Genomic DNA, 12,160 nt, shown 5'->3' with positions numbered 1-12,160 from the left:
GATTGAAGACACATCTACTGTGCCCTCAATTCAGAGTGCAGAGTGCGTACAAAACAAGCAAATATTCATTTTACTTACAGGTAAGCTTTATTATAAAATTACCTGTAGGTAAAAGTCACAAAGAGGTGTTTACTACCACTTTAAGGCCAACTCCCTTTTGGTGTACAGAGAGAAATGGCTCTAGCAGATTTTACAAAAACATGTCTCATGCATTCTAAAAGTGGCACATGAGCCAAATTCAAGTACAAGTTCTAGACAGGTACATGTTATTGGCACGTTCTTCACCACTTTTAAAATGCGAGACACTTTCGTAAAATCTGCCTGCACCAGTCTTTATGAATTCCAGGTATTGTTTCTTCTCTTATTAAGTATACTATAGGGTAGATTTACTAAAACTGGCCCACACAGAATCTGGTGCAGCTGTGCTTAGTATTAATGGAATAAAATTATACCAGTGCAAAAAAATAGTTAAAATATAAACAGCTGCTTAACACTCAAGGCAAGTTTACAAAAAATCCCAGACAATAATAGTACAAAGAATAGTGCAGCGCTAAATATCACAATTAATCTCCTCATCCAATAAATCAATACATGAAAGATATAGTTATTTGAAAGGAAAAATCATAAAAAGTTCATATAGAAATCATGTTTCTTAAAAGTGACAATGTGCATCAACGAAGACTGAAAATCGGTGCCAGAAGTGTGACCTTCACCATAAGACACTCTTTCCCCGCTCGCCTCAACAATAGGACCCCTGGGTCAACAAACGGTCAGAAAGGCTTTCACTTACTTGCAAAATCCTGGAGAGTAGCGATAAACCTCTTCAGAGTGCAAAGCACATGGGTCACCACATCAGCTCATATACAGAAGATCGCAGCATAAGATCATCAGTGTCCCAATATCCTGATATATGCAAATAAAACAGGAAATATCTAGTGCTCTCTGCTGGCATGTATTTGATATAATAAAAAGGAAGAATCGCACTTACATACAAGGCACTTCCATTAAGTGCCCGCAAAGAAGTGTTCTGTCACAAAAAACCACATGGAGTCAAGCCCTCTGGCACGCGTATTGTCTCAAGGACCAGAATTTCATCAGCGTATGAAGACGGGTGTATGACGTGCTTCCCTATACGCAGGTAATCATCTTCTAACTTCAGCTTGTTCAATTAACCACTTCAGTCCCGGACCATTTGAGTAGCCAAAGACGTTTTTTCCGATTCGGCACTGTGACGCTTTAACTGACAATTGTGTGGTCGTGCGACGTGGCTCCCAAACAAAATTTATGTCCTTTTTTTCCCATAAATAGAGCTTTCTTTTGGTGGTATTTGATCACCTCTGCGCCATAAACAAAAAAAAAAAAGCAACAATTTTGTAAAAAACCCAATATTTTTTTACTTTTTGCTATAATAAATATTCCCAAAAAATATATAAAAAAAACACTTTTTTTTTTCTCCGTTTAGGCCGATACGTATTCTTCTTCATATTTTTGGTAAAAAAAAACGCAATAAGCATTTATTGATTGGTTTGCGCAAAAGTTACAGCGTCTACAAAATAGGGGATAGTTTTATGGTATTTTTATTAATTTTTTTTACTAGTAATGGCGGTGATCTGCACTATTTTGGGACCATTCACATTTATACAGCGATCAGTGCGATTAAAAATGCACTGATTACTGTGTAAATGTGACTGGCAGTGAAGGGTTTAACCAGTAGGGGGCGCTGCAGGGGTTAATTGTGTCCTAGGGATGTGTTCTCACTGTGGGGGGATGGGCCACAGGGAGCGGTGATCAGTGTCCTGTCACTAGGAAGAATGGGGAAATGCTTGTTTACATCAGCATTTCCCCGTTCTTCCTCTCCGTGAGACGATCGCGGGACATCGAGTAGTCCAACGGGACCCGCGATCACACTTGCAGAGCTCGCGGCGGGCACGCGCGCCCACAATGCCGCGTCTTAAAGGGCACCGAACAGGTACGTTATAATGCCCGTACGTGAATTTCTGCCAACGTATATCGGCGTGAGCCAGTCGGCAAGGGGTTAAGTTTTGACAATAAGCCCTTGTTCACACCAGTGCAGCTTTGAAGTCACGCTACTTCAGCACACCTTCAAAGCTGACTATTAGTGCGATTTCATGTGCGGCTTGCTGACATCTGTGTGATTTCATTTAACAGATATCAATTCAAGTTACACTGAAATCGCACAGATAATGCAAGAACCCCCCCCCGTAGTATACAATTTCTTGGTTAATAGGAGAAGAAATAATCCCTGGAATTGGCTCTGAGGAATTCCTCATTGGCTCTGAAGGAAGAGGGGCTCTCCCCTCGAAATGTGTTAGACATTTGGAAGGTCCTCCCGGTTTGCTGGATACGGTCTCGGTGACCTGGTTCCTTTGTGTCCATCATGGACTGATTTGCCTTGATTACTGATTTGAGTATACTTCTTTTTATCTACTATTAAATATACCACTTGGGTAGTGTGCTGGTGCGCTCTCTCTTTTTAGTTCTACAGTTACTTATCCCTATGTGAGCATGGTACACACATTCATTTTTCTCTCCACTGTTTTCTCTGTAAGGGTAGTCTTCCTGTCAATGCTTTTAGTCACAAGGGTCAAGCAGGCTGCTGGCAGCATAGCCGAACCATGCACCTGTGCCTTCTGCTCACACAAAACCGCTGGAATCTCAGGCACAGGGGCTAAATGTTCAGCATGCAAAAGACCTTAGGCTACTTTCACACTGAGGCGTTTTCAAGCACTTAAAATAGCGCCTATAAGGCGCTTCACCTGCACCCCTCAGTGTGAAAGCCCGAGTGCTTTCACACTGGGGCGGTGCACTTGCAGGACGTTAGAAGAAAGGTCCTGCAAGCAGCATCTTTGGGGCGGTGCGGGAGCGGGGTATACACCGCCCGTGCCCATTGAAATCAATGTGCACCGCTGCCGAAGCGTCTGCAAAGCGCTTCATCAATGGTGCTTTGCGGGCGCTTTTAACCCCTCCATGCTTTCCTGCCAGACCACCTAAGTCTAGGAGCCATTGTTCTGGAAGCAGAGACATTTCAAGGTTTCTACTGAAACCTGTTCACAGTTCTTAAAGCCCCATCTAGGATCGGAAGGTACTTAAAACAGTTGTAGAGGTCTTCTTTCTTTTTTTTTTTTTTTTAAACTAAAATAAAAAAAAGATGTTTTATATATGCTCTATGCAAGGGTATTATAACTAACTAGCGTAGTATGGCCGGATGTGCCCTGTGAGACGCCTCTATCCCCACACAATATACAAAGAAACATGAATGGGACTTTAGATGAGGTGCAAAACACTCAGTAATAAAATCAATAAAGTAAAGATTTATTGGTAAATACAGTTTCCAACAGATCAACAGTGACCTAATTGCCATATAGTCAAGCAGATTGCTCAATATATACATGTTATTCCGTAGCCAGGTACAGTGTTTCAAAGATCAGTCCATAATAGGTATGAACTTGCATCTATGTAACCTGATGCGTTTTGTGACAGCGTCACTTCCTCAGGGGTTGATATACACACAATTGTCTATAAAGTAGAAATAGTTTAGGAATATATGACACACATAATACAATGTATTCAGTTATTGCAAACATTGGATATCAACCAAAAGGGGGACCCATACTTACAAATCTGCAAGACATCACATGCTCAAGATCTAATGGTAGTTGCCTGGAAATATCCGACCTGGGAACTGTGGGTATGGGATTTGAAGGGCCCAGCAGTGCAAACAGGAGAGAATGGAAAGGCAGGCATGGAGAGCAATCCAACAAGCCCTCCACTGTGATGGCAGTGAAAAATGTGTCTTATGTATTAGTATACAAGACATAAAACTACCTCTTAGGTGTTGACAGAAAAGGAAAATTGTGTAAAGAATGTGAGATGTATGTATAGTACATACATGAACATGTGTGCAAAACATATGATAAAAGATAAACAGTAAAAAAGTGAGTAAAAAAATTTAAAAAAGCAAGGGGCGATGGGCAACCAACCACCAAACCCTCATGGCTCCACAGAAAACTAATAAATGTGTAAGTACAAACTATGCATGGAACTTTACTTCCTCTTTTTAAGTCAGCAGCTACAAATACTGTAGCTGACTATTATTATAAAGACACTTACCTGCCCCAGGATCCAGCACTGTAATCGCCTCAATTCTTCAATCGGCTTTGGATCCAGGTGCCAGCATCTAAGGGAAACAGGCAGTGAAGCTGGCTTCCCACTGTGCATACTGAGCTGCGCTGCATTTTGTCTATGGTCCCACAGTCTTCTGGGACCTTAGATGTGTACCAGAAGGCTGTGTGTGTATGTGTGTGTGTGTATGTTTGTGGGGGGGGGGGGGGGGCGAACTTGCACTCAGATTGCTGCCGTGATCTGACCGAAATTGGGGAGCAGGTACCTGTCAAAATCAGGTAACACCACTCCCCCAAAGAAAATTATGTGCCAAATGTAAAGGGAGGTGGGAGCCTGAAGAAGAGCGGAACTTCCCCTTTTGGGTGAAGTTCTGCTTTAAGGACATGAAAGGGTAATTTAGGTATTAGGAGCAACAGAACAGTTTTGATTGTATTTTAGTATCTAAGATTTTGTGTGGATGGAAATGGCTTCAACCACTCGCCAGATGTTCACAACTCACAGGGACACAAATAATCTGGATGTTGTCTCCACCTATTTCTTAAATGAGAGCAATTATGGCATCAGTAGGGTTTAGTAGATTCTTATTTCCCTGATGTGGTCCCCAGACTTTATAAGAATCTGTCAGTATCCACCCAAATATGAAATATTGTTGGTAGATTTATTCTTTAAACTGAAAATTAAAAAAAATCTATTTTTTCTATCAACCTGATTTACTTTGATCTGCTACATATATTAAGGTTCACGCAAATGCCAAGATGTGTAATCACTATAAGGCCCCTTTCACACTGAGGCAGTTTTCAGGCGTTTTAGCGATAGAAATAGCGCCTGAAAACTGCCTCCCATTCATTTGCATGAGTGCTTTCACACTCAAGCGGTGCGCTTGCGGGACCTTAAAAAAAAGTCCTGCAAGCAGCGTCTTTGGGGCGGGTTTGGAGCGCTGTAAAAAGCACTCCAATAATGCCCCTGCCCATTGAAATGAATGGGCAGCGCTTCGGAAGTGTCGCAAAGCGGATGGTTTTTGGATTTTTTTTTTAAGGTCATGTGACCTTAAAAAACCCGCCCGCTAAAGTGCCGCAAAAATGACCGGCGCTTGAGCGCTGTTTTAACGGCGCTTCAGTGTGAAAGGGGTCCAAGAACTTTTTGATTATGAACATAGAATTTTAAAGGGGAGCTGTCTTGTTCATAAAAAGCAATGACAGCCTAATTTTTTTCTTAACAGTTCCCTTTTCTTGCTATGTTCAGATGCGGACACAAGGTTCTTTAACTCCTTTTTTCATAATCCCCTGGGCTCCTGAGTATGCCCAGGGAATAAGTTTCCCCTTTTCCCATTCTCAGGAGCTCAGGGGGACGGCATCTGATGAGGCAGAGGTGGCTGTGCATGTGATCTGCGGCCAGATGTATGCATCCCCACAGCCCTGACTGCCAGGCCGGAGCACAACATGCAATTTCTACCAAGACCCAGCCACTGCAGAGAACACTGGCAATTGCTACCAGTGTACTGTGCATCAAGTGGGGTGGACCTGCATCTCCAGTTGCCCACCTGTGGTACCAGTCTTGGACTTCTCCAGCTGTTTACCTGTGGTGCCAGCTAAGAGATCCCTCCACCTGCTTGCCAGTGTACCCAAACCTACCCTGGACTTTATTGTGAGAGGTGTTATCACAGGGGCTAAGTTCAGGTAGCTATTTATGTATTTTACGGTTTAGTCAAGTAGCGGTCGTTCTCTGGTGTCTGTGGCTACAGAGCCTATTGAAGACTGTGCTGTACTATAACTGTCTTTATTCAGTTTCAGTGACATTGCTCTTATGAGCTCCTGTTTGTACATCTTAATATTCAGTTTAACATTGTTCTGTACTTTATGGCATGCTTTTTTGTCATTTTGACCTTGCTTGCATTGTTGATCCTACTCTTTACCTGTTAAAGTTCAAGTTAAAAGCATCCTCTGTGTGGTCATGTGGCTGATTCCTCTTGCCTGATACACTTGCTTGACTGTTATGTTGATCCCAAGGTTTCAGTACTTTAGGTCACTACCCAGTTTAAGGATGCAGAGCAGAAACCTTTCCTCTGGCTACACAAGCTACATTCCAAGTCAGGTCTGTTTCTCAAAGTATTAAAGCCAGAAACAGACAAGGAACTAGCACTTTCAGCAGGCAATTTATTATATGTCTTATTTTTTAATACATTCATAATTTTTGTTTTCTCAGGATGCCTCTAAGCCCCCATATTCCTATGCACAGCTCATCGTTCAGGCAATCTCCTATGCACAAGATCGACAGCTCACACTGAGTGGCATCTATGCTCATATTACCAAACATTACCCATACTACAGATCTGCTGATAAAGGTTGGCAGGTAAGTGTAGCCAATACAGAATATTTATTTTGTCATACCACAAGAGATTGTATTTTATTACATTTTCGATAAATGGGGATTTATATAAGCCGATTGATACCTTTTGATCAGCTATTAGTACTTTGTACTGAGCAGTTTTTTACCTGGCTGCCTAGGTGATGACATATAGAAGCTACAACAATGAAGATATAAGTTCCTCCTGTCGCACATAAATAATAAAAAATAAATTGGGAGCACTATGTAATTATCCAATTTTTTTGGTAAAATATAAAAGCTGAGATTGTACTAAGTAAATACCCAACATGTCAACCTCTTGGGTCTGGCTGCCGCTGGCACTTTAAGGGGTTTGCTATGCCAGGGGTGGGGCTTATGGCCACGTGACTGTTGTGATTGGCTGCCACGGCGGTCACATGATCGAAAAAAGTCCAGATCGCAAAAAGCGATCGGGAACTTTCCGTGAGCCGCTGGTCACTATGCCAGGAGCACGCAGGGATGCGCCCTCTCGGGACAGCACTGTCAGCGCTAATGCATGCAGATATGCAGCCGCTCTGCGGCAAAGCCGGCCGCCGAGAGTCTGCATATTTTGCGTGCGCTCGGTGCGAAGAGGTTAAACCTCCTGTCACAAATAAACATTAAATAAAAAGTACATTCGAAGGGCAGATTTGCAGAGCACAGTTCCAGGAAGAAGCTCTGAAGTTTACGATACGCCGGACCTTCAGAGAGCATGCACCGCTGACGTTAGCGGCTGCATGCCGGGTGAATATCTCCTAAATGGTGTAAATTTTAGGAGATATTCATTTTACCTACAGGTAAGCCTTATTATAGGCTTACTTTTAGGGAAAAATCACAAAGAGGAGTATACAACATCTTTGTTACTTTTTGGTTTCTAGGCCTAGTTAAATGTCAGGAAGGGAGGAGGGGTTCTAAGCACACCCTCCTGCCTGAATGCCTGAACTACAGACGTATGATTTCTAAGAAGTAAATGCTACATGAATCATCTGCCCTTACTCAAGATGGCCACGGCCAGAAATGCTAGGAGGTGTTTTTCAAAGTGATTTCTTTGCATAATATAGTATGGAGACATAGATAGCTGTATGTTTGCTTTGAATATTATAAATTAATTAAATAGCATTTTTGGTTTGTGATGTTCAGATTCAGCATAGTTCTGCTTTAAGAACTTCACAAATGCCCATCTAAGGCCTGTTCAGTAGTAACCTACATAAGCCCCCATATCTCGGTGCTTGTAAATCCAACTTTGTGTGGCTGCTGCAACCTGTCTATTGTTCCAGGAAATTTTTAGGCAAATGACATGCAAAAGAGTGATAATGGGGAACTGTCAAAGAAAAAAATGTCTGTCCGCCAGAAAATGCACAAAGGTGCAGTTAGTGACTGCTAATGCTCACAATGGCAGAGCCCTGTTATCAGCCTAGCACACACATTGGACAGTGTAAGTGGAATTTAGCTATAAAGGGAGCACAGACTTTAGTGGCTTTGAGAAACGCTGTTCAGCAAAGAGTTGGGTTGAGAAACACAGAACAATCTGGAACATCGTATGAAATAGGAGAAGATGCAGGGAGGATGTTTGTGAAATTCTTACTAAAAATACCCCCATCATGAGAGAAATATGGGGCTTCTGTTGTTGGTCTTTCTGAAAATGGTAATAGCCTGGCTGTTTATGGCTTTGATGCATTTCAATCCCAGGTCTGGGGAACAAGCCTACTGTAAACATGTATCAAAAGTGTTGCAATTCAATATTTCTATACTTGTTCCAGGTTAAAGACTACATGCATTAACACGACAGACCGGGAACTAATATTATTAAGAGAGGTGGGCTTTAAAGTGCACGTACAATAAACAAAATGTTGGGCATGTAAAATGCCTCCCCGCATATTTTTCATCTGTGTATTTAGCTTTGTGCTTGGATTTCAGCTTTGCAAGAAAATTGTATTGAGTATGGAAGCTGATCTTTCTTGAAAATACCAGTTCCCTGACTATCATTATAGCTTAACTGCTCCTGTATGGCAGTTGTGGTATTCCTTGCAAAATAGGTTTCTTTTATTAAAATGATTTGCAGTGATCTGTCAACTGTTTGCGTTGCCTTCAACCACGCCTGCACATTTGATTGTTCTTTTTAAGGTCTTTGGCCTGTCTAATTTGTGCTAAGATGCTCATTGGTATGGTCTGACCTGTTCTAGGCACCTGCTTGAATGTTAAGCCTTGTACACACGGTCTGATTGTTGGACGACCGAGCGTCTGATTTTTGTCAAAAGGACGTGTGCAAGATTTTGTCCAGCATACTAACTATCTGCAAATTGTTGTTTGACAAACACGAACGTAGTGATGTACTAAGAGAGTATAAAGAGGAAGTTAATTTCTCACGCGCCACCCTTTGGGCCCCTTCTGCTAATTTCATGTTAGTAGAAGTTTGGTGATTGTTGAGTCGAGATTTTCAGATCGTACAAAACAAATGCCCTTTAAAATACTTTTGCCATAACTACCTGCAGAGCAGCTTCATTATTATCCCATTAAAGAAGATGAGAATTTTGACATTTCATCAATTGCTGCGTCACGAAAGTTAATTCTGAATTACGAAAGGTAGTTTACAAGACCAAACTCTTCCCAGTCGTTCTTTGATTCCAAGCATGCGTGTTTGTACTTTCGGCTTTTGTGTGACGGATTTCTCTACTGACCATCCGAAAATCAGATGTTGAGTTCACATCAGACAAAACTTTTATAGCCTGCACATCCAGGTTTTGTCTAATGTAAATGTCAAATATGTCGAATGCACCGTACTAACGATCCGAAAATCCGCAGACAGCTTGTCGTCAGACTTTTCCCTTTTGATTTTCGTACCGTGTGTACGAGGCCTTAGGATGGGCGATGGGCCACTACAAGACAGCCTGTCCTGTGTGGAAAATGGTTACTAAAACAAATATTTTTATTGTTTCAGTATACAATTTTAAGTAATTTTTAACCATTGTTTGTTCCCACAGTGCTAAATTTGCATCATATTTGATTAGCCATAAGCAGGACTCAACAAACCCCAGGCGCCAGGTTGCCATTGTGACCAGAAGGTTGGACACCATGCCCCCCCCCCCCCCCCCAACTATGTATCCTGGGCTCCGCTTGCTCATCTGCGGCCCCGGGACCGGCATAGCAGGTACCCCCGGGTAGAGGGGGAGGGAAGAGAGCTGACACATGTTCGGTCTCTTCCCCTTCTAGTTGTTGACCTGGAGGTGATGTGTGATGTCATTTCCGGGTCCCCGTTAACAGTTTGCCCAGCCATCAAGGTTGGGAAAGAATGTAATGTAGTGTGATGTGCATTGCATTCCATTCAGTGGAGCACAGGGGAGACATGCAGGGTCACCAAAAAAAATCATCACATAAAGGACTTTTTGTCTCCTATGTGGTGGTGGTGGGGTTAATGAAAGAAAATTAAGATTACACCCAAGCACATTAAATTACCCCCCCCCCCCCCAAAAAAAAAAAACAAAAAAAAAACAAATTGAGGCCCTCCTCATCCCCACATGTACGCACTTTCAAATGTAAACGCGCGGGGTGCCTGCACCTGAAAACGTTCATTGCAATACACGTTACATATCGCAGCACATGCTGGAATGAGAGTAACAATTCTAACACCAGACCTCCTTCATAGCGCTAAACTGATGACTTATAGGGGTTTTTTAAAGCGTCGCCTATGAAAAATATAGGGTACTGACATGTTTAAGGTTTGACACATTGGGTATCTATTTACGTATCTATTTTCTTGCAACCTCTGCTTTTATATTTTACCCAAAAATTTGGTAATTTTATTGCATTTTTGTGCCCTCCTAAAATTAATTTTGAATTGTTTTTTTTTTCCTCCCTAGACCTTTTGCAGTAATACTGTGTGACAAACAAAATTGGAACTACCACTATTTTATTCTCTAGGGTGTCTGCTTTCAGAAAAGATATAATGTTTGGGTGTTTTATGTAATCTTCATGCTTAAAATGATTTTCTAACCACTTGCGGACTGCCCACCATTCATGTACTGCAGCAGGGCAGCCGCTCTGCACCTGATCACGGTGACCCGCTCCCGCTGTGATTAGACACCGTGGGAGCTGATCTGCAGGTACCGTGGACTCTGTCTGCCAGAACCCACCTATCATTAGGCAGATTGCCCGTTATGGCTCTCTGCCTATTTAAGCCCCTCCCACACAGTGCACAAACACTGGTTAGACACACAGTTAACCCTCTGATCGCCCCCTGATGTTTAACCCCTTCCCAGCCAGTGTCATTAGTACAGTGACCGTGCATATTTTTAGCACTGGTCCCCAAAAAGTGTCAGTGTCCTGACTGTCTGCTGCAATATCGCAGTCCCACTATAAGTCGCTGATCGCTGCTATTACAAGTAAAAAAATAAACTAATAAAAATATCCCATAGTTTGTTTTGTTTTTTACGTTTTTTTATTTGGCATGTTTTATAGCAGAAAGTAAAAAATATATTTTTTTTTAAAATTGTCTGCCTTTTTTTGTTTACAGTGCAAAATTTGGTGGTGATCCAATACCACCAAAAGAGAGCCCTATTTGTGGTAAAAAAAAGAACATTTAATTTTATTTTGGTACAGCGTTGCACTTCATGCAATTATCAGTTAAAGTAACACTCTGCTGTATTGCAAAAAATTGCCTGGTCATGAAGGGTGGTAAATCTTCCGGAGGGCAAGTGGTTAAACGTGTGCAAAAAATGTCTCTGGCAGCGAAAGGGTCAAAAGAGAAGTTCAACTTCGGGAACATGTTACATGTTCCACCCGTAAGATTTGTTAGTTAAAAAAAACTGGCTCCTATATGCAAAGCAAATTTGTCAAGCCCTGATATAAAGCAGTAGGACTTGTGAGTTTCTGGCATTGTATGTTTCATGTAGTTGTAGAAAGAGGCTTTGCTGTATTTCATTAATTATTTTCAACATTCCTGTATTCTTAAAGCAGAGTTTCACCCATTTAAAAGTCAGCATCTACAAAAAGAGTAGCTGCTTGCTTTTAATAATCACTCACCTATCCCACAGTCCAGCGTTGCGGGCGTCCGAAGCCTCGCTTCTCTCCCCCTCCTCTCTGCGGAGCCGGCATTGCAAGTGTGGTCACCTGGATATGGATTCACAGCCGGAATAGCTGGGCAGTCTTCTGGGACGTGTCCCAGAAGAGTGCAGGGAGAGATGGGGGGAGAGGTGAACTTCCGCTCGGTATAGCGGCACCAGGAGAGGAAATGGGAGCTGGGTACCTGTAAAAACTAGGTACCCCCCCCCCAAAAGAAAAAAAATGACATGCAAAATGTGGCATGTTAGGGGGTCACAAGTACTTAAAGCGGAGGTTTCATTTTTGGGTGGAACTCTGCTTTAAAGCTGATATTTTTTCTTTCAGAATTCAATACGGCACAACCTGTCACTAAATCGGTACTTTATCAAAGTACCACGTTCTCAAGAGGAGCCTGGAAAAGGTTCATTCTGGAGAATTGACCCAACATCTGAAGCCAAACTTATTGAACAGGCATTTAGAAAACGCAGGCAGAGGGGTGTTTCTTCCTTTCCTACTCCATTTGGTCCACTTTCTTCAAGGTGAGTTAAAATTTCCTTTTTTTTTTGATTTATTAATAATATCAATACCTTTTTAATATTGTTGAATAGGATGTAAATAT

At 42.0% G+C, this 12,160-nt stretch overlaps 1 protein-coding gene across 1 annotated transcript in view; it reads left to right on the top strand.

The window, feature by feature from the left end:
* FOXK1 (forkhead box K1) overlaps nucleotides 1–12,160 on the top strand; it is a 169,124-nt gene that overhangs the window by 72,849 nt on the left and 84,115 nt on the right. The window contains exons 4-5 of the mRNA XM_073633057.1: nucleotides 6,346–6,492; nucleotides 11,887–12,080. Of these exons, the coding sequence (XP_073489158.1) occupies nucleotides 6,346–6,492; nucleotides 11,887–12,080 (341 nt within the window). The remainder of the gene's footprint in view (nucleotides 1–6,345; nucleotides 6,493–11,886; nucleotides 12,081–12,160) is intronic.

This window comes from Aquarana catesbeiana, linkage group LG06, assembly GCF_042186555.1.
Source record: "Aquarana catesbeiana isolate 2022-GZ linkage group LG06, ASM4218655v1, whole genome shotgun sequence".
NCBI lineage: Eukaryota > Metazoa > Chordata > Amphibia > Anura > Ranidae > Aquarana > Aquarana catesbeiana.
This window is presented reverse-complemented; position numbering and strand designations above follow the sequence as displayed.